Below are 23,700 nucleotides of genomic sequence, written 5' to 3' on the forward strand. Positions count from 1 at the left end.
CGTCCCCAAGCCAGTGAAAGAAAACAAAGAAGTGGAGATAAAAAGAGTGATTTTTAAATGTTTATTACTTGTTCACAGTGTAAATTCCTAATGCTGTAGCTATGACACTGTCAGTATTGTACTGGGCCTGGTGGTAATGAATGTTGTAACATTTATCTTTGCTTTTTTGTCACGTATTTTATACGTTTTGTACTTTAAATTCCTAATGAGAGAACCCTTGGTAAATCAGGGATGCTTATTCCAACTTGCTTATGACATTAGTGCAAGTCTGATATATTATTCAAACAAATCGGTAATAAAAGCCTTTGTCAGTTAGCTGTAATGACTTCTAGCCAAATTTCTAACTGTAGTTCACCCAATGATGTGCTGATCTGTCTTATCCCTTCCTCTGATGTATGGAAGGGTTTTCCTATGACAAAGAAAAGAGGAATATCTTCCCTGGGCTGTTAGAAAGGTGGCAGGAGTACAAGTGGAATCTGAAGAGGTTTGTACTGGTTATATAGTCCAAAAGAAAAGCGAGTTGTGGTTTTCAGACTTCTTTCAATTTGTGGCGTGAGGCACTAGCTGTTTATATACAATCACATTGCCTGTATGTGTTTCTGCAGGATTTTTAGCATTTGTACACTAAAACCAGTGTGAGAGCATATTATACAAAATCAGGGTAAGACTGACCAAATTAGCACAGGTTAAACTGTACATTACCTGTATATACTGGACTTCAAGAATATGGTTTTTTTGGCGGCATTTTCTTTCAATTTCAATACAGGTCACAAGAAACAAAGAATAATTTTTAAAAACTTTTTCAACTAAGGTCAATCTTTGGTTAGTCAAGATGTTCTTTTATGGGTTTTGTTCTGTGTTCATGGCTTTATTGTTTGTGAATCTGTTATCTTGACTCTTGCTAGGAAAGAAAAGATTATTGCTAGTTCTGTGTTTCGGCTCAAACTCTTCAAAAATGTAATCATCTTTTTGCAAGGGTGGGGGATTTCTGAAGAACTGTGAGGAGAATTACATACTTCAGATAGCAAAAAAAAAAATTTGTCATTTAAATGAGAACATATAAATCTGATGGGTTTGAGCATGATTTGATGAATTTGGCTGCTGGGTTGCATGTTACATGAGAAAAGCTGCAAGGACTAACATACCACTGATATCAGGAAAGCTGGGCAAACATATTTAAAAAAGCCTAAAACCCCAAATACTAATACTTTCCCAGTGCAGCAGTATACAGACTTACCAGTGTCAATGAATATTGTTCTGCTAGTATATTTCTTATTTCATGCTTCATTTTCTCTTCTCCCAGAGCTAGAAGTGTCATAAAGTGTTTTGCATTATAAGTACTAGGGATATTGTGTAGAGACAGTATTTGCCATGTTCTAAGAAATAGAAGGTGCACAGTGAAATCTAAGAAATTGAATAGACAGTTCCACCTCTACCATTTTCCAAAATAAATTGGCAAGAAGTAAATGTGGGCATTCGGAAGAAACTGTCTGTATGTTGATGCCTTTTTCTTTCCTTTTTTTCCCTATACAACAAAACTGATGCACTTGCTATAGATAGGCCTATACATAGGCTTTGCATATTAGTGTTCACAGCAGTTAATGATACTTAGGTTCAGCCTAGCTATCAAGAGGCAGTGAAAGGAAAAAATACAGTAAAGTAGTGGTTCATCTTCTCTCAAATGGGTTTTAATTGAGCTTTTTGTGATGAAAAGCTAATGCTATCTGTTTCCTAGAGATGACTAATTCTGTGTTCCAGTTGTAAACCGAGGAGATAGGACCGTAGTCAGAGAAGCCTTGTAACAAAATACAGTAACGGGCATTTGGTTGTTGACTAAGTATTTTAAATATATTAAGTTATGCGGGGGGGGGGGGGGGGGGAGGAAAAAAGCTACCTATTTTTGTTACAAGTTGTACACTTAAGGGTAGCAAATAGGAACACTATGGCTGGTGCTAGACAAATATTTCTACCAGGGCTGTTTCCTGCTGTAGTTCTTGGAACAGGAAGTAAACATCTGTATCAGAGAGGATTTGCTATTACCACTGATAATTACAATGATTCTCTTCTGTGAAAGCTATTTAACTCCAACAGCATATTTAACTACATATTTTAACATATTTGTATGGTGTGCATACAAATAAGGTCTATTTTCAGTAGTATTCTATATTTCTCTTCGGCATTGATCAGCTGTAATACATTCTGAGTACTTCTGTATATCCTTGAAATGAAAGATTTACTGCATCTTAAGAATGAACATTTATGCTTCCAGCCTCTTACATTTTTTTTCCAAGGTTTCTTTGATCTAGATATAGTGAGGTGGAGAAAAAGGATAGTCCCAGAGACCAATGGTGTTCAAAATACCAGTGTCTGAAAATGTTGCCTCAGTTGATAAGCTTATTCAAGCAGGACAAATGATAACCAAAAATGCAGATTCCATCAATAAGTCTGCACTTCATGTGTCGCTGAAGCAGGGAACATTAATAGACCTCCTCGTGTTACTCTGTCTGATTAGCTATATCTGGAAAAAATGAGCCTTTCCTACTGATGAGTTAGAGGTATGCTTTAACAGTCACAAAGGAAATGTGAAGAAGTTAAGCAGTGTTTTCTAACCATTCCTATTTTTATATTCTTATTTGAGTATGTTTTAAAAGGGTTGTAATGTTTATTTGTGAATACCTTGTGCTTAGAGCTGGGGATTTTCTCTTCTCACAAGGATTTCAGGGTAGGAAGTGGTAATATTGTCAATAGTGCTCAATTTGTTCTTGTCCTCCAAACTGGAAAATACTTCCCTCTTAGAACACTACTTAAGTGTGTTTTTCCACCCTCCCCTCCATTTTTACAACCTTGGAAACTCTGGCAGACCGATAGGCTCAAAACAGTCACACAAGAGTGGATCTTACTCAGTGTAGTGTAAATGGAAGTGACTCTGTTAGTGAAAAAACAAACCACAAGAAAATCTTTGTTTCAGTTCCTACATGGCTGGGTCTACAGTGATCTTCAAAGGTCTTGCATCTGAGGAAAGTGATGACATGAAGAAAGTATTCAGTGTGGAAGATCATGTAGAGATCAAGAGAATTGGAAATGAAGTCAGTAAAGTAATATTTCTAAAGAAAGCCTTGTATAAGAGAAAATAGGTGATAAGTTGGAAACTATGTCTAATATTAAAGGTTTTAGGAACAGAAGGCATGAAGGTGAGAGCTCAAGGAGGAACCAAAAGGAACAGTTAAGACAATAAATACGTGATGATGACTGTAGCAGGGTATGAAATGAAAGAGAAGCTGGATTTGTAGGACTGAGCGAGGACTATATCATGAATTTCTGCATAAGGTACTGGACAGAGAAGTATTACATCACTGACAAGATGAGGCTGCATCTAGCACTTCATGAAATCTGAGGGCATGTGTTTATACTGGGGGCAATTCTGCTGTTACATTTAACATTTCTCTTAGGGGTATGCACACAGCCTTTTTGATTTGGTGCTAATTTCAGTAGAGGCTGCTTTTCCAAGTGAAACTCAGCATCATCAGTCTTGTTATAAGTACCAAGTCTCACTAATAGATCTATTCTAGCACTTCTAGTTGTGGAGAAGGTGGCCCTTCCTCTCTCAGTCAGTATGCTGCTGAGTTGCATGGCCTATGGCTATGTAGACTGAAAAATACTGAAGAAGTCTGAATTTCAGCATTCATCTTTGAGAGGTGACCAGACTTTCTTGCCTCTGTCCATCCATTTCAACACCAGAACTTCAACTGAAAATAAAAACTTGTCTTAAACATAATTCAGAGCCTCATAATAAAACATGTCATGTGGTTAACCTTTAATACAATGTAACATTTAAAGAATAGTTTGCATCTTTTGCTGGTAAATTACTACATAAATATTTAGATTAGGTGTGAATAGGAGTGTGGCATTATTTATGGATCCATATTTCTCTGGCATTTCAGATGCATGGTTGTTTTCCTCCTTAATAAATGCAGATATTAAAAGAACAAGCACACACAGAGTGCTAATTTCAAAACTTTGCAGCTCAGGAGAAAACTCTCCACAGGTTTTGTTAGAACTGCTTGTTGTCTTCCGTTGCATGATGGAGATAAATCATTTAAAACACTTGCAGTTGCATTAAGCTCCCTTATTTCTGATACTTGTCATGGAGTGACGTGTCTCACCTGCTAGTGCAGATTGGTAGCAAAGCAGCCTGTGAGATCTGAAGATGTTTTGGTGCTGTCTGTTCCTTCCCACTTCAGAGGCAGATGTGTTATGGTACACTTGCTGCTTTAATTTTTGCTCCTACTTTGCTTCAGTTCTCTCTCACCTTAATCCTTGGAAGGGGAAGGCAAGAATATATGAAATGTCTTACTGGTGAAAACTGTCAAAAAATGAAAGAGCACTGACCACAAAGCTACATTGCCAGTACAGGGCACAGCAGTTCAGAAAATGGTCCTGAAATAATAGCATTGCAAGCTGTTGTGGAAGTAATCTGACATCTAAGACACATGAATTCTCTTACTTGCACTGAACAGACTTCTGTGAAGTTATGTAAATCATGTACCTTCTCTGTAGCTCGCCTTCCCCTTTATGAAATGTGGCCCTCCTTGTAGAGTGAACATACAAGGATGATGAGAGTAAGTCCATTGATACCTGTAAGCTATTCAGATACTGCAATGATGGTGTTTCCTAGCTATTGGCACAGAAGTAGGTTTTCATTTGAGATGGAAAAGTTATATGTGTTTCCTTGGTTTGTTGAAATTAAAGAGAGATACTGAGAAGCCCTGGTGCAGTTTTGCCTTCTAAATTAATCCTGTACTTCAAAAGTTAATTCTTTGGGGGCTATCACACCTCCATGATCTCCATGATGTTTATGAATGAGAACACCTCATTCAATGTTCATGCTTTTGTGCCTTGGGCTTGGCAGAAGTATTACTTGAGACCTGTAGAATCTGGTATTCAAGTTCACCAAACAATTTCCTGTCTTGTGTTTTGAACTTCTTCAAGGAAAGTAGCTCTCTAGATTTATTTATTTATTTTTATTTATGGTTCACTTTTTGAAAGCCAGTTGCTTCTACTCTAGTGCCCTTGCAAGGTGTTCACATACACTCATTTTCCTTTCCTACTTATTGGCAAGAAACAGGCATTCCCATATAGCTTGGTATGCAGGTTACCTTCATGAACTTTTGGTCTGGAAATTGCCCCTAATTTATCTGATTTCTATTAGGCCCCTTTGTATAGAATCTTTTAGTGTTGAATGTTTTTCCTCACTTCCTTTTAGTGTCTTTGGTTTGATGGCTCAGAAATTTATTATAATCACAGGAATGTGTTTAACAAGGGCTTTTCAGTACCTGACTTGACTAAGCTCTTCTAAGCGTCCATGGTGAGCCCTGCATTACCTGCAGACCCACTGGATCCCAGATTTTTCTGGTTTTGTTTTTATGCAGAGTGGCTATATGCATGGAGGCATCTATCTGTGATTCTGACTGTATTGCAATAAGTAAAGAATTTGCCAAAGAACTATTTGCTTATTCAAATATTAATCCTGTGAGAGGAGAATATCTGTAAGTATCATTTTCTTGCTGCCAGTAACTGTCTTTATGCAAAGTCTTTTCAGCTATTTTTTCTTCTGATGAGCACTTCTGAGTTTAGATTTCGGAATTCCTGTCTTCCGGAGTAATGGCCCTCCAGCATTGATATCCTCAAGGCTAACACTTACCAATGGTTCTCTGAGAGGAATGGAGAACTATAGTGAGGAAAAAAAAGTCATAGCTTTGGAGACAGGTTCTCTCTCTTCCCCACCAATACACTAGAATTGGTTTATACACATCTAGCTGGATATCTTGGTATGCTCTGTGTAAGAAGCCAGGAAGACTTCCAGAATGGCAGCTATTCTTCTGTGGTAATAAATGTGAGGTTATAGGGATGAGTGTTTTTCTTGCAGCAGATAGCACTTCCAGAGCCTCCTGAAACTTGTTTTTACCTAAAGGCATGCAAATTTCCAAAAAGACAAAAGTAAATGTGAATGGGTCAGTGTCACTCTGGGAATAGGCCTGTCCTGGTAATACCCTTTTTCTAATACAAAACTAATCAGCCAGAGTAAGCATCTTTATCTCCAAGAACAGTAGAAAAATCCCAGGAGCTGTACATTTGGCTCCCAGAAGTTGTCTTTGCTATCACTATCTTCCCCGTAGAATCATTCCAGGTTACTAGTTTTCCTCCACTTCAATAAATATTAACCATTTGATTTGGAAACCTTTTTGTTGGCATAGGGTAGCTTCAGAAGGTTGTGTGAGGGAAAGGGAATTTTGCTAACATGCTTTCTAACAATTTATGAGTGTTAGCAATTCTCTTCAGGTGGTTGGAGAAGAGATATCTTCACTATACTTATCAAGTTTTAATACATTTAACTTGTTAATTGAAGTAAGATGAGAACATAAAATGTCTGTACTGTGTCAGATGACAAAATTCAGTGTTTTAACACTGACAGTGGCCAAAAGCATGTGGCAAAGTGTAAGGACAGGGTAAGCAAATAGTATTATTTGCACCCAAAAGTCTCCACATGTCCAGAAACCTGTTCATTAAAAAATGCAGTCATAATGTTTCTCTGTGATAGCACTGGATGGATTTTTTTTGTTGTTATGAATTCATTTAGCTGAGTCCATGTAAACTTTAAATGTTTACAGCATCCTGTGGAGAGCAGTTCGGCAATATAGGGGAGCTCTGTGAAAAATCTTCTCCATTTCTTTATCTGGAACCTTGTGGGTAGAAGTACAGAAGAGCTTGTAAACACCTGAATCTATCTGTTCAGTTGCTGGACAAATGCATACTCTCTGTCCTGAAACGCTTCCAGTAGAAATTTTCTGTCTTGCTGAGGCTTGTATTTATCAGACTCGTAACAGTTCTCCTGTTTGTGCAAGAGTAAGGACCAACCTGGTCCTTTTGGTCTAGGTTGGTTTGGTCTAGGTTTACATACCATTCTTTGGAATGTAAAAATGTCAATTTTTCCTTATCTGATTGCCTCCCCTTCATATAATATTGAGGTACATTGTTCTGGTCTGTCCTGGTGTATCTACAGACACAAATGTATTTAATCTGGTAAAGTGTTGTACTGTTTGTACCACACTGCTTCCTTTTCTGCTCCGATGATCCAGATCTGAAGAATTTTTAAATGTCTGTTAATTTGAGGAGCTGTGGTTCATTTTATCTACTTCTCAATCTCAAATTGTCATGGGAAAATATTATCATTATCCATTAGCTTGGAAAGGTAGTTTCCTGTCTATGTGGATGTGCGTGAGGCAACTGAAGTCAGGAAATGAAATACAGAGTGTTGGCAAAACAAATTATTTTTATTTTTAATTTCTCTCAGTTTTAAGAAGCCCTGTTTACTTTACCTAGCCATGTCTTCCATTTTGAACTCTGAGGCTTATTTTTGAAGGACTGTTACTACAAAAAGAGCCTACCACCAGGAAAAACAGCAGAACACACCCCGTTTCAGACAATGCTATTTGAGACCTTAGTGCTGTAAATGATGTAGAAATGTGCATGTATTAATGAGGGGTATAATAGGTTTCAGTGAAAGTGGGAGATAAGATGTGTTAATCTTGTATATTAAATAGTCCTACAACAATGAACCTTATAATGAGGCTGTTATTAAATCTTTTCTTCACTGGCTTCAGTTCAGTGAAACCAGTGCTTTTCAGTTTGGCATGTTTAAGGCCAGTTTTTACAAGAAAGGACCAACTTTCTGAGGCCTTTGAAGTCATTCTGAAATACTTATCTAATTAGAGATGTGTACAGCACATAATGTAAAAGATCTCTGCAGCACGGTGACATGCAATACTTTCCTTTTTTGGGTTTGGGGACACCTCCTTTAAAATTAGTATTCATACGCTTGTATAGAGCTTGATTTGACCTCAGCTGCCTTATAGGAAAAGGAGCATTGCATTTCTCTCATCAACAGCATGGAAACAGATTGTGTTCTAACAAGGTTAGAAAGACTGTCAAAATAGCAATAGTTTTAAAAGAAAAACTTAAATTATCTAGAATTATCTACAATTTTTACATGCCGTGCTGTTCTAGCTATAACACTGAAGGCAGTTTCCTAAGAAGGGTAAGATTTAATGGCTCACGGGTATTTTATTTTTTTTTTTCTATTTTGGTCCAGCAACATTTACAGATTTTCATCTTGCCACTTGCACCATTTGTCAATAGATTAAAATCTATGTGCTCCTGTCTGAGTATGTTCTAATTTAAAAGGGGGGAAAAAGAAAGTTGAAATACCCAAGCCTGATGCTGACTGTGCAAGATACAGAGAGGCAACCACGTGAGGAAGCAGCAAACAAAAGAATTCCCCGTAGTGCCCAGGTTTTCTTTCCAGTACAGACCCGAATGAGGAATCTCTCATTCTGAGAGTGGTGGGAACTTGGCTGAAGGAGAGTCTGCTTCTCTCCATGAGCATTATTCCCATCTGAGGGCTGTAAGAAAGAAGTTCAGTGAGAGACATTAAGTATATAAAATTAAGAGTGATGATTGATTGTTTCCTGCGAGGAAGCAACAAGACAGACACCATTCTGTATTCTCAGGTGATCCCCATTCTGACAGTAACCGAGACAAACCTGATTAGCTTCGTTATAAAACGAGTTGATGTTTTGTGATCTTACATTCTCATTCCCTGCAAAGCAGACACCTTTTTGATTTACTATGCATGTTCTTTAATTGAGATGGAGGTGCTGTAGCTCTGCTCCAGTAAGTTCAGGTTTTACATTCCATTTCTCTTTTGCCTCTTCATCCCCTTTCCTCCACGTATCTGACTCCGAGCTCACATTTATCCTGTTAAATAACTCCTCTTACTGTGTCTAAACATAACATGCTGAACATCCTTTCTCAGATACCTCAATTCCCATATAGGCTAAAAGCACCTTATCTCTCCTCGGGCTTCTGCCAGGAGCTCCGTTGTCAAATTAGAGTAAAGAACATGTCTGTTTTAATATCAAGTAGTACTGATATGACAAATGGCTTTGTGTAAACAGTAATGGTGGCAACTGTGAAAGATTTTTTTAATTCTCACAAAGGCCTGCAACTAAAACAGCCTGTATTTGCAGTGATGGGTATTTTATGTAAAGCTGTGACTGCCTGTATGGATAGAGGAAAGTGTAATTTGAGGAAGAACGTTAGCAGGAGGATTGCATGGCAGATTTTCATGTTTCAAAGTGATGTGTTAGATCCCCCTCTGTAACAAAATTAACCTCAAAATTTGACAAGCACTCTGTGCAAGTTGTTAGGAGAGCGGTAATATCCAGCAAGGTCACTAGGTGGAGCGACAGGTCTATTTTTCTTGTAGCCGGGGCTGACCAGTGCTTTTGTCGGCTTTGCAGATGCACATATGGTAGAATATTATCATTTTATGGTTACAATTATGAGCAATTTGATAGAAATTGAAAGCTAAATTATGCAGTGTTCCTTTTATTTGTTTAATTTTGCACTCTAAATATGTAAAAGGAAAAAATAGCACTCTTTTTGTGTGGATGGTGATAGGTGCAATACCTTATTTTGGCTTCATGTTCTTACATAGCACACGTTGAGATAATTTTCTGTCGTACATGATGAAATGTGTGGTGTTGTTCTCGGATGCTGGGACTGTTTTGCACAGAAATTGTATATGGCTGAATCTCCAGGCTCCTTTTTTCTATAGAAAAGGATCGTACATTTACTAGCTGATCAACAAATACATGAGTAACAAGTTCCTTAACAGTTTCTAGTGGAAAAGGCTGGGTAGCTCTGCCGTCTAAGCAAATGCCAAAGGAAGTCTTTAAATCCTGAAAGTTGCTGTAGATGTTGGCAGAGCTCCCCTGAAAGCAGCAAGTATGTTCTGACCAAACTTTCTTGCCAGTGAGGAAAATCTCCTGCCATTGCAGTTCTTAAGCAAACAGTAAAAATTTTCATGGCCGATGCCAGGACCAGTAGCTTGTTACCATGATCTGTGAGGTCTTTATTTTATGTATTCAGGTTCTTAGTTTTTCTGTCATCAGATTCGTTATGTTCATTATGAAAATACATGTTTTTGCCAGTGTGTGTAGTGGCCTAACTTGCCTTTGTGTGTTGCATTCTTCCTTCCTTTTCACTAGAATAAAGTAGTTAGCACAGCCAGGCTGCAGAATAAACCTTTATTTTCTTTTTTATTTGCTTGTAAGTATCCTTTTGTTTGTACGAATGAAGATAAGGCTGGAGATGTGTTTTCCACTTGGAATGGAAAGTGCAAGCTCTGAGATGGTATTTGCATTTATTGATCCAGGCACATCTGCTGGCATATGATGGTGTGTGATATTTTTGTCCTTACCCACCTTTGAACCAGAGAACATGGCAGATAAGCTGTCCAGTTTGCTTGGCATATCCTGTGAAAAGGATTTTCAGTACATAGGACCAAATCCTGTGCCCTAAACTGCTTTTGCATTTTGAAAGTGTGATAGAGATTTCTCTGAGTTCGTGTGCTATGTTGGGAATTAGTTTTAGGTTTAAATGCTTTCCTTGCTCGCTTCAAGTCATACTGGCTATGTTTTTGTTTGGCCAATTTTAGAATTGTGCATCTCAATATTTTTCACTATGTTTAAAGCGAACTTGGGAATTTCATCGCCTGGGTGGAACAGAGCATGTTGGTAGATGATATAAAACTTAGGCTGTCTATAAAAAAAGTTTAAAAAATTACAGGTACTAGGAATAAATCATATCAGTGAATTTAACCAGGGCAGAAAATCTTGTATCTTTTATTGCCTTTTTTTTGGATCAATTTTAACAGTTGCCCTACAGGTGGTATGGGTGGAGATGGAAATATGTTTGCAAACAACTCATTCAGCTATTTAGGAAACTGAATTTTTTATTTCTGTTCCTATCTGACATCAGTAAGTCCAGAGGCTAGATTTGAATTTGATGTTTTACATATGCTTCCTAAAAGCTCCAAAGGACTGTCCTGGCTTTGTCCCTGACTTTCTTCTTAACTCTCTAGCTTTTCTTTAGGTAGGTAACCTAACTAATTTGTATGCGCCATATGCAGTCTTGGTTCACTTCAAAGTGTAATCAAGTCATGAACTAATTACAATACCATATTCCCAAAGAATGTAAATTTAATTTCCCTTCAAACAGAATGGGAATGTATTAAGCAATTCCTTTATACAAGAGCTGTGGCGTTCAACAACATAATGCTGATGCTTCAAACAGAAGTGAAGTTCTTAACTTTTGTGGACCTTGTGACCTTTTTCCCTATGCATCCTCCCTCTTTATTCTTGCATCTTGGGTTAATTTACTGGCTGGATAGCAACATTAAAATATTCAAGTCTAAATTAAAATGTAACTGTTGGGCTTCAGATTGGAGATCACTCTATCTTATTGTATGTGACTTGCTTCTTTATAGTGTTTTCAGAAATGTGCTTCCTGAGGATTCTGGATCAGGAGATTGTGTTTTGAATTGAAGTCTCATAAGGTTCAGACCCGCACCAGATGATTACTTTAATACATTGAAAAGTGGATGTGCAGAAAGTTCCCTACAGGTTCTTAGCATCACTCTGCCAAGGAGTCCACATAAACTCAGTTATATAAGAATGGGCGAAGTGAAGTTGTTCATAAAACATTTTATTACCTTCAGTCTTTGCAGCATTTTCAGAGTTTAGATAATAAACCTTCATAGAAGTTACTAGTCTTTACCCTTTCACAGAACAATGATTCATATAGGTTCAAGCCACTTATTTTATTTCTCTTAATTTTAAAGGCAGAGGAAACATGTTAGGGTTGACTTTGATCTGTGACTGGGTAGTTTCATTTCTGAAATGCAGTCCTGTTGTTGCTCTTCGGAGATGAGATTGTCAAAGTGCAGAACTGTATATGTATTAAACACAGGTTGTATTTTAAAGTTAAATGTGGGTCAGCTTCCAGTGAAATATGTAATTGTTTAATGCTAAAGGAAAGAGCTTAGAATATGTTAGTTTGTATTTTAAAGTGTTCCTTTTAGATGTTAATTCATTAATACCAGCAGTTTATTTTTATTCATATGACTTTTCATATGTAAGTAGTTGAAGCTGCATTATTTTAATCCTTTCTTTGGTTAAGAAGAAGAGAGCCTGCAGGTGGAAATCAGAATGACACACATATTGCTTCTTTTCCAAAAGGCATGGTATTTTTCTCCTATTGATATGCAAAATATTAAGGTAGAAAATAAACCTCATTGCCTCATGTGTCAAAATACTGAAAAATATATGCTTGGGTGATGCATGGAAAAATGTGGGCCCACTTCAAACTGAGCACACTTGTAGTGGAATTTGCCATGAGGCTGTTGTGGGCCTCTGGGGCTCTGCAGACTCTGCAAATTCTGTTCCCGTGTATTATGAGTGTTTAAATGTAGCTTGAGCCTTAGTTGTAGATACAGGGAGAGTATTGTTTGGAGACCCAGCTATGTTGGGCCTTAGCCTTTGCTTGAGTTTGGTGAAATGCTTTCTTACTCTTGCAGCAGCATTTTAAGGCATTTTTGGACTATGGAGTAACAGTGCAGTGGAATGCCATAGTAGTACAAGGTGCCAAAGTTATAGATGCAAAGGTGTATCTATTAAACTGATGTGAGCTTGCTTTGACATTGTTCAAGTTGTCAGCCACATTGGTGTAGTGTTGGTGTTGCAGCCAAACTGAAAAACAAAACCCCAAAACATAAAAGCAAGGTAAATTAGATCAGGCATGAAGTGCTTGATGCTGTGCTACTGTGGCTGTGTGTGGCTCCTCGAATAGGTCTGGTTTATACACACCTGGTTGGAGGGCAGGCAGACAAGCTCAGGTCTACCTGCAACTTATCTGAGTAGATTTTTCATTGGAGAACAAAGACTTCTCTTTCAGTGCTCAGTTTAGCCTCATCAGCATAGTGTCAGTGATACTTCCTCAGTGTCTCCTTCTCAGTTGAGTTTTTTCACAGCCTTTGTCTTGAAGGGACTACCTGAGGTGGTGAAGAGAGTTCAGTTTTTGCTGAAACTGCCAATATGATGATAACTAGTCAGCTTTCTAGATGCATGTCCTTTAGCAGGGATTTTAAAAAAGTGTTTTGTGTCTACTAGATCACAATTGCAGATGTCAAAAAGCTTTCTTCATCAAGTGCTGAAATCACATCCCTGAGAGTTTCTTGCATATCTACCAAAAGTGTAAATTATTGCTATCTTATTTAAATTTAAATCTAACTTCTGCCTGTTTGACTTTTTCCTTCATTTGCTTGCTTTATTCATCTTTGTGTATCTCTGTAATAGCTCTGAGTCTCTAGAGAATCTTCCATTGGATATAGGGGCTGATGGGACTGGAGCATTGCATTGCTGAAGATGGAGATTTAGCTCTTGTGTTCTCTTCTGGACATGGATCTGAGTATGCAGCCTTGAATGAAAGGACAGTCCAAGTCAGAGATACAGTCAGGGACTGTAGGAATCTGTTATCTCTGGGCATCTTATTTGATACTTGGGAAGTCTGTTAGGGCTTGTCTGCATGGGTGAATGCAGGCAAACTGCACTCTGAGCTAATCAGGTGCAAGATCAATCTGGTCTCTTAGTGCTGTGCTTGAGCAGTGCTTACCCTGCCCAGCTTACCCTGCCGCTGCAAGACTGGTGTCCTGGATCTGGCTTGTGGAGTGTGGGACTGATGGGCTGTACCTGTGTGCACAGACATGCCCAAAGACTCCCTGTGACACAGTTTTTCTGTATGTAAAAAGGGGACACTAGAGCTTATGCCTGGCCCAAAAATGCTTGTGACAATCCATTGAGGAGTCACTAGGTGAGGAGTTCTCACAAACACTGTGAAAATACAGAAGGGCCTTTGTTATTAGATTGATTCCCAAAAAATCTCATTAGTAGTGTTCTCTCCCCCTGCTAGTAGCTTCTAGACAACTTTTTTCCAGCCCCAGATTCCCAGAATTGGAGGCTGCTTTATTTTTATTTTTTCTTTAAAACAAAGTGAAGTAAAACTAAACATTCTTCTTGAATGATACAGGCTAAAAAAACCTTCTTTCTAAAGAGAAGGTCCTGTACCTTTTTTCTTCTTTTGTTCCTCTTACAAGAAGTGATTTAATGAAGTCAGAACTTCAGCAAATAGCCCTTGTGGAGTAGCCTGGTGTTGGCTTCATTTGAAAACCTTGACTGTAGATGAAGAGACCAGTGGGTGTTTGAACTGCTGTAGCGTGAACATTGCTCACAGAAGGATGTGGAGGCTGATGTCTAGAATTCAAAAGCTTTTTAGGAAGTTGCTGAATGCTCTAAGCCAAAACACTTCAGATTTAAAAGCCTGAGGCTTACGAGTGGAACTGGAGAAAGAGTAGGGTTAAGACTTTGCAAGGTTGCTGCTGCTGGAAGGGGTGTCCCCCTCTCCCAGCTGCCTGTTCTCTCTGCTCACTTTGTGCCAGCTCTTGTGCTTGACTGACTCTTGGAGTGAGGTGAGTGGTTTGGGAGAGCTGCAGAGCTGGTGCAGATGGAGGGAGTGAAACTGGAGGGGTGAGCGGGAGTGTGTCTTTGGCAGCAGTTGAGTATGAGGTTGGCTGCATGTTCTCATGAAGCTTCACCCCTAAGAAAAAGCTCTTTGTTCCCTGCCTAATGTCCCTCTCCCTGGAAATCTGTTCCTGGCCTCTGTAAGCATGCCACTGCTGCATTCTAGCAGTCCCTCTTCTCAAAGCCAATTCTATCTCCACTGAGGTTATTATCTGGTCAGAGCCATAAATGAACTCTTAATTCTGTGACTTACATTCAGTGACAAAATTAACTAATTTATAAAATATATAGTACTTGCAGTATGACATGTAAATGTGGTTGTTGAAATCTTAACCTTTGCATTTCTGATTTTTTTTTTTTGTTCCCCCCTCCCCACCATGTACAACCATAATACTTTACTAACAAACTGCATAAAATGTACGACTCGGATAAATTCAAATGCATATTTCTTGGACATAAAACTACCGTTCAGTAAAATGCCAAGTACTACTTCTGTCAGGTAACTAACATCTTGTAAATCCAATATTTGTGCTCCTGAACACATGAAGAAATAACTGATGTGAGCATTTAAGCACATTACTTTTTCTGTGGAATGCAAATCTGTAGGACTAGTTGTCCTATAGATTTTTTTCACCCTTATAACATTTCTTTTCTTAAAGCAGATTATGAAAATATTTATCATCACCAATGTATTTGTCTAGAGACTGCATTGCCATAGTACATGTGTGCCCTTGCTATATGTGAATGACATAAATATTTCTGTGGCAGTGTTGTATATTGCCTGGCTAATTTGTAGGAGGAAAAAAGAGATCATCTTGCTGCTTTTAGCAGAAATTCAATAGAATGGAAGAGTAAGATCTAATATTAAGGCCTTTTTTTCCTTAAGAACATATTCTGCAGTAAATGTACCAGGACATTATGGAGAATTACTGTACTTAGAGCTATTCTGCATGTGTCTTAAACAAATGAACTTTTTTTTTTCTCCTATTTGAAACTTCATGTTTACTTACTTAGTAAGCAAAGCAGGGCTTTGGACTCTTAGGCTATGGTGGCTGTAACAATAGGTTGCTTAATGTAGAGTGATTGTGTGAATGAACAAGGTTTTAATCTTCCAATACAGGAAATTTTAACAGTTACAGTGCTGACTGAATCTTACAAGAATTTCAGGGAGATCTTGGCTGCCATTCAAGCTCAGGTTAGCTATTGCCCTTCCCACTTATGATCCCGTAACTGACCTTTGGACAGTCAGGATTTGCTTGCATGCTTTCCTAATGTTAAATTTGCATGTAATGTTTTAAGCTGTGTTTCAAATAAAGAGGTGGTAGGATCATGTGCACAGCAAGGGTTCTGCAGCCTGTAAAACGCAATTTGGGCGTCTCTTCTGGTACACTTGCACCATGTATATGCTAAGCTTGGGAGTGGAGGCAATCTCGCCTAGCTTTCCAGCAGGACTGACATTAACACTGTGGTAAGAGTGAGTGTAGGTGCGTGGCCATCAGTCGTATGCCCCAAGGCTGTTTAGGGTACTCATTCCTTGTGCCAGCAGTGTGCTAGTTGGAGGGAGAAGAGGGTAAAATCTGTTTTGTGGGGAAGGGGTTGCTGGAAGCAAAGTGAATTAAGAGGGCTGTAAAAAATTGATAAAGATAGGACTGTCTGTTTTTATATTCTGCCACATAACATGGGTTTAAATGAATTTCCCTATAATTTGTCTTCAAATACCGACATTTAACTCTTAGACTGTATAAATGAACTGGCTTTTTCTAGAGTAAAATTCATGCCCTGCGTCCAGGCTAATATGTTCACCTACCATAAACATTACTGCCTATGGTTACAACCGGAATAAAAAATTCCTTTTATATACATCATAGCTGGCAGAGACTCCTGAGACCACCACAAATCACTTCAGCCTTTTGGTGCTCTCTGACGAAATGAACTGAAATGTAAAACAGCTCAGGCTTCAGGCAGGCTGGCTCTGGAAAGCAATTAGTTTGTTTAGACCATTGTTTGTACCTTCCCGTATTTCTAGGTGCTGAGCAAAGGTGTTCTAGGAGCTCTCCTGATTGATTTAAACATTGGTGTGTAATAACCTCCCATTCCTTCCTAAAATGTTTTGCTTATTCTCCGTGTGGCCTTTTATTTAAAGGAAAGAAAAACAAACAAACAAAAAACCCTGGCAAGGCCCCCCCTCCCTCAAAAGAACAAGAAGAAGAAGAAAAAGAAAAAAAAAACCTCAGGGTCATAACAGGGAATAACAAAGCAGTGAGTTATTTATGCAGCCATGATTGGCAAAAATGATTGCAACATGAATTTGCCCAGAAGCAATGATTAGATCATAAAAATGTTAAGGAAATCTGTAACTCAACACCATTTTATAGATTGAAGAAGTTTTTGTTCCCTACCTTAATTGCAGTGACTTGTTATTAAAGTATTTATTCAGAGTAATCTCTTTGGACAGCGAGCCCTTATCCCATCTGCATGCATAATTAAAAGTGAGGGGGGAGAGAGGGGAGCATAAATGGTTTACCATGCTACATGAGCAAGGGAGGGAATTACACAATGACAGGTGAAGAGCAGATTTATCTCCTATTGGAATTTCAATGCTGCAAGCAAGCAGGACACTGTTGCTTGCTAATATCCTTGCAAAACCACAGTTGCTGCTTCTCCAGATTACTGTCCAAAAATCATTGCTGGTCTCTAAAAGGCCTGTAGTGCTGCATCTGTGGCTCTGGGTTTTGGAGCCATTGGTGCTCAAGCAAAGAGATTGAATTTGGGTATGTGGGCTTGTGAATCCATGTCTGTGCTTAAAAATGGACTATTTACTTACTTGGCTGGCTATTTATTTATAAAGAAACATTGGTAGTGTTTGGCTTTGAATACAAATCAGAGGGTTGTAATTGTCCCAACTGAAACAATGTCATCACCTGCCTCCTGCTGCTGTCCCTTTTCCAATAATAAAAGAATTTGGTGCAATTCTTCTTTTTCCACACTGACTAGAAAGAAGGTTGCACTTGAACATTCATCTCTAGGCAGATTTATCATCATTAGGCAGTACTCAAACACACAGTATCTGTTTTTAAATTGAACTGTTATGGATCTAAATCAGATTTACACAGAGTAAGTTGGTATATATTTGACTCTAACTATTCGCTAAAGAGTGTTTTTCCCTTAACTTCTGATGTCTCACCTCTGCAGCAGCAGTACAGAGAATGCCAGGAACTTTTGAGCCTTTATCAGAAGTACCTAGCTGAGCAGCAGGAAAAACTATCGCTCTCCCTTTCTGAACTCAGTGCTGCCAAAGAAAAGGAACAGAAGGTAAGCTCTTTTTTCTTCATCTCCTTTTTAATGACATCTTTGAAACATCTTTTCTCTTTTACTAGAACTTTCAGTGCATTGTCTTGCATTATACAGTGTCAAATACTGTTTTGTGATTGGACTCCCTGGAGTCCTTCCCTTAATACATGGATTGCAGGAAAACAAAAAAACCCCCAAGTTTTGGGTCAATAAAATGGGTGAAGTTAATTGACCATGTTGTAATGGAGTAGGAATCTTAGGAACCCATGCCTTTGCTAAGGAAAAACTTAAGATGCACTTCGGTTTTCTGTCCTCTTTCTTAAACAGTAAAATAATTGCAGTCACTATAGATAAAGTCTTTCAAATTTTCACTGTGGCTTTTAACAATTGAAAAGGACATTACAGATGATGTATTTGGTCAATAAAAGCTTTGTCAAGTCTGTAAGGCAGCCCATCTGATTTGAGCTGTTTATAGAAGACCTATAATTACATATGCAGTTTAAAACCAGAAAATGTTGACTAGAGATACATGTTAAATTAAGTGGTAAAATGTTTCTCAAATGTATATGCCCAAAGCCTTGAAAAAGATGGTTGCTTGAGATTTTTTTTCTGATAGCTAGGTACTTGATTTGCATCCCTGCTGATAGCAGATTACACCCTGGAAATGAAGGCTACTTATGCAAGTGTTCTACCTGATGTTCTTACCTGCTATTCTCTTTCAGTAGCTTCCACCTGCAGATCTCCAGAGTCTATCCTACCTAAGGCTATTCCTTTTTTTATAGTTTGGGCCCTTGATCCTTTCTTTTGCTGAGTGAGTCTTAAAGGCATAGAACAGGGCTAGAAGTAAAGTCATCAGCACAGAGTATCCAGAAGGTGGCCTGATTCTGGCTTCTCAGTGGTTCCTTACTTAACAGAATTACACAGACAGATCATACTTCTCAGGAGCCTTGTGAAGGAAGAAGTCATTTTTAATTCTGTTCAGGAAGCAGCTAGCAATACTTCTCTGACTTCATCGGCATCAGGAATCATTTTTTATCCTGCTGATGGGTTTTTCTGTAAAATATGTTGTTGGACATTGAGCTGTTTTGTCAGGCTTTTAGCCTTTATAAACATTTCATTTCCATTCTTTTGTATTTTTATCTGCCATCCATTTTGTGGTGCCGTTGAGTTCAAAACAAGAACCTTTTTCTCTGAGAATGGATGATGCTTGCGTTCTTGCCTGTGATATGCAACTTGCTGGGGATCTCCATGGAAAACAGTTCAGAGGAGCCCATGTAGTCCAACAGTATCATGGCAGCTGTGTTTGGGATGATGGTAATACTTCTCTTGGGTTTTGCTATGCTTAATCTTCTACCTTTAGCCTTTCAACTTTAAATATATATATCTTGTACTAGGTTAACACCTAGTATAAAGGTATCCATTCTCATCACATCTATAGCGCAAAAGTATAGAAGCAGATAATAGGGAGCCTTCAGCCTATTAACTGTCAAATCAGCATCTGATGGTACAGCAATCCACGTTCACTTCCACTTGTTCTTCTGTCTCCCTAATCATTCTATCAGTGTATACACAGAGACTTCTCTGAACTTGTTTTCTGATTTCATGTGCAAGGTTCCATCAATCAAGCTTATCTGCAATTCCATTATTTCTTTTCTCTATACTTACAGGTACTTTTGTCCACAAATGCAAATTCAGATATTCTATTGAGGTTTGCCTTGACATATTGTTTATGGTTACCTAGTCTACAGCTCCAGCCTAGCAGGTCTGAAATTGCCCTGGCCCTCTTGCCCTGTGCAAAGCTTTGTAGGCATAGATAAAAACCTGTTCAAAGCGTGTTTCAACTGGTTTTTCTTACAACTTGCAAAATATTTCTAATGTTTCTAGCCTTCCTCTTCAATTTTCTCTATGTAGTCCTGGTAGGCATAGAGCTGTTTATATCTTGAATACATTTGGCTTTATAAATTGTTACCTATTTTTCCAAACAAGCACTTTGTGCTATGTTTCTCCTCACAACTCAGAAATTGTGGAGAGATTTGCAGGACTGCCTCATTGCATCTGTTCTTTCCTTAACACAAGCCTTTATGTGACAGCTATCAAAACTGAAGAAAAGTCACTAGGCTGCTTGGACTGGACTCTTGCGTTATTTTCTTAATACCTGAACTGTGAGCTCTTAGGGTTGTGATCAGTCTTATTTTGTTCTGAGTGGTTCAGGCAAGCCTAGGGCTTGCATTCTGGTGTCTGCCTCGATGGGGAATGCCACAGGGGAACGCAGCAGGGAGGGTTTTTTTGGGAGGAGGACAGACCCTTCCTGCTCTGAGTGCTGTCCACTCTGGTCCATAATCTGGACTTTGAAAAAAAACACTTTGCTCAAATATAAGACTAAAAGAAGTCTTCCTGAGTTTTGTTTGAATCCTGATCCATCGGGAATCTTTTCCCTGTTGTTTGTTTTTTGCTGGGCTAAAGAAATCCTGGGTATCTCTGGCTTTAAATCAATAGATACTAGCTTGCTACCTAGTTTTCACATCTTTGAACTGTCTAGGAGAGGTAATCAGCGTTTCCTATTTCAGGTGACTGCTGATGTTACCAGGGCATCTGTGCTTCAACGTAAGATGTCGTTCTGATTTTCCTGTGTCTTGCAGAAACATAGGACTGCACAGCTACACTCTGTACTGAAGCACTTTTTTGTTCTGCCTGTTATGAGCTGTTCTTGTTTCTGTTCATTTTCCCCTCTTTTCCCTACTTGTTTGTTTTGATTAATTTCTAATGCTGTGCCTATATCCTAACATCACCTGCTTTTCACCTGTCTGGCTCCCTCATTCTTACTGTACAATAATGCTGACCACAAGCTGTCACTTTCGCCTGGGCTTAGATAGGTATTTGAAAGCATCTCCTTTCAGCGTTTAAATGCTGGGCTTTGTGTTAGAATGAGACAATTAACAGGCCAAGAGAACTGCAGTGGCATTGTTACAAAAAGAGGTGGAGTTGTATGAGAAGCAGACAACTGCAGTAGCTGTGTGCATGTGGCTGAAATGCAGCCCTGGTTTGCAGCTATGTTGAACTAATGTAGATACTTTGGTGTTAACTTTTATTTTTGTCTATTTTAGCATCACCTAACAGTAGCAATAATTCTGAACCCACGTTTTCCTCTTACCTAATATTGCTTCTTTGTAATGAAAGTCAGCCCTCAAAATTTGAAGAGGCATTCTGGTAGTAGTGAAATAAAATTGCTGGGAAGACAGTGGTGAGATGATTTAAGACAGAACTCTCATGGAGTCAATAATCAGTAACTGGAACATGGAGCTTCCTTTTTTTGTGAGATAAAGTTAATTCCATTTGAAAAGATACTTAAGGTGACATGAATTGAATTATTCAAACTGGCCTTCTCAGCATTAACTCTAGGTTAATATCTCATGATGCCTCTGGTTTCATTACAGGAGTTTTAAGTACATAACTTTTTATAATAAATTCAATACCTAGAAGCCGAATTGAAATTGGTTTACCTTCTACCAACCCATAAAAAGAAGCATTAATTGTAAAGCGAATATTAAAGTGGTCACTAAAGTTGACTCAGACAGATTCAAAGAGATAGCTCTTGTGTAAAGGAAGTGAAGAGCTCTACTGAACAATAGGCTTCTGCCCTGATGTTAATAGAAAATACCATCTGTATGAAAATGTAGTTAAACCTCCTCTATTTAAAAATGGGTTTTGGATGTTCTTTCTGCAGCTCCCAAATGTTCAGTCTTTGCCATTTTCAGAAGCTTTACAGAGTTGTAAAGAAAATTGCCCTTGTTCTAGGTAATCAGGTCTGACCTAGTTAGTCGCCTCTTCACTGCCATCTCAAACAGTGGCAGGATTCCAGTTTACTTTGGCAAGTCTCTGGCTGATGAATCTGTAGATGTTCATCAGTATAGTGTAGGACTTGAGTCACAAAAGTTGGACAGGTGGCTGAGTTTCTGCAGGACTGGGATTCTTGAGCTACTTCCCCTAAAAGAATGGTAATACCTGTAGTCTCAGCGTTGCCTATTAATGTTAATCTTTGAATTTACAAGTACAGCTGGCAGCTTTTGTTTCTTATTTGTGGAAGATTACCAACACATCTGCTAATTCCTTTGATTTACATAGATACTTCTTGTGTATGCGTTTAAAGCTTCCGTTCTTCCTCCTGTGTAGAAATGACACAGATATGGGGTGGGATTGTAGACAAAGGATTATCAAGAATTTATTTTCAATAGGATATCTGCTCTCCCCTTTTCTTGTGTATTACATCATCTGCCTCCTGTTTGGTGTTTATATTTCAGTAATGCTAGAGGCCCTCATCAGGAGCAAGTTACTGCTGCATACTGAGCACTGTGCAAGCATACTGAAAGGCAAGGTCTGCTTTGTGAAGACTGTAAAATCTTAAGAAGAGTAACTTTTGGGGGAGGCTAATTTTTTTTTTATTTTATGTTACTGTTTCTCTTGAATCACTTGTTCATCTTAAAAATTGTTGACACAGTTGTGGTGTCATTTCACGGTAAAGTCCAAAGGAAGCCTTTTCCTGCAAGGACTAGAAAGCCTTGCTTTCTTTTCATGTCAGTGACTAAAATTCTTGGCCATATCATTGTCATTTTTTTGCCTTAGTAAGGGTGATTACATACTAAAGCTTCAAACATTGGTTATTTGATTTCTTATTTTTTTTCCTCTGAAAAGGATATCGAAACGAGTCAATCTTCAGAAGCCTTTCCTTTCTGATTGTCCTGAAACTTTTGCATTCTTCTTTTTTCAACATAGGTCACCTCTAAACACATTCTCAGCTTGCTTAAAGGAAAAGAAAATCCTACTTATGCAAAGGTTGTGCATGCTATAAATTAAACCTGCATGATAGAATTGACTTTGTCTGTTTACCCAGCTGTATGGGAACAATGGATGAGTCCATCTGAAAGATACTTGAGAATTGGGATAATAAATTAAGACCTAATTTGACTGGGGACCCAAGGGTATTGGAATAATTTTACAAGGCCAGACAGAGACAGTTTTAGTGTGAGTAAATATAGGGAATAGCCTTGCCTTACCTGTGTTACTTTCGGCAAATCCTCTGATCTCTCTCTGTGTCTCCCTTATCTGTAAAAGAGAGATAATGTTTCTGTCCTTATTCTTTCTGTTTTCTACTGAGAATGTCAGTTTTTGGGTGCTGCTTCATGTGTGTTCAAAGTGATTAGCAATGATATGTCAAACTTAAGGTGGTCTGGAGTAAACTATCTTGTAACAGGATGAAGAAAAATCATGTTTTTTCCTTTAACCTCTAGGTTACTAGGTTGTAGTTAATTTACCTGTCTCTTCTAAAAAATACTAACACCAAACAGCAATGCAGACGGACATAAATATTTAAAAGAAAAGGAAACATCAGTATTGAAATATCTGCGTATTGCTAGCATTCACAACAGAACTCCACCTGCACTCAATCCCCTGGAAATGTGTGCCGTAGTAGAACCTGTTGGCTTGCATAAAAGTCCCATCTAATTGCATGCTGTGAATGATGCTGTATTCGTGGTGATAAGCACTTCAATCTCAGCTCACTGCTTAAGTGAGGGAGGTCTGAGCAGTTCACTGGTTAACTGAAATCTATGCCAGTTCACCCTCTCTTTGTTCTATTGTCTTTAATCAGCCTTGTCTTTAGTCTCTTTAGGGTCTTTTGATTTTCTTTTTCTTTGAAGATGCCTCTTTTGGTTTCATTCACTTGGCTTTAAAAACTGTCCTTCCTATGGAAGTCTTTTTGTTAGGTGGACACCCATCTCTGGTATGTATTTTTCTGTTGAGGGATAAATCTGGAAAGAAGACAGTTCCTTCCTTTCCAGCAAAACATTCTCTTGGCCCTGTAGACTTCTGGTGCTATTATTACTATTGTGAAATGATATCTCTGGATTTTTATGAGAATTTAAGAAATTCATAGCAG

General features: G+C 38.4%; 1 protein-coding gene across 2 annotated transcripts in view; it reads left to right on the forward strand.

The window, feature by feature from the left end:
- The window catches only part of KIAA1328 (KIAA1328 ortholog), a 175,102-nt gene that overhangs the window by 51,817 nt on the left and 99,585 nt on the right, over positions 1–23,700 (forward strand). For both annotated transcript variants that reach the window (XM_074855072.1, XM_074855073.1), the window contains exon 6: positions 17,662–17,789. In XM_074855072.1, coding sequence (XP_074711173.1) covers positions 17,662–17,789 — 128 coding nt within the window. The remainder of the gene's footprint in view (positions 1–17,661; positions 17,790–23,700) is intronic.

The sequence above is a fragment of the Strix uralensis genome, chromosome Z (assembly GCF_047716275.1).
Source record: "Strix uralensis isolate ZFMK-TIS-50842 chromosome Z, bStrUra1, whole genome shotgun sequence".
NCBI lineage: Eukaryota > Metazoa > Chordata > Aves > Strigiformes > Strigidae > Strix > Strix uralensis.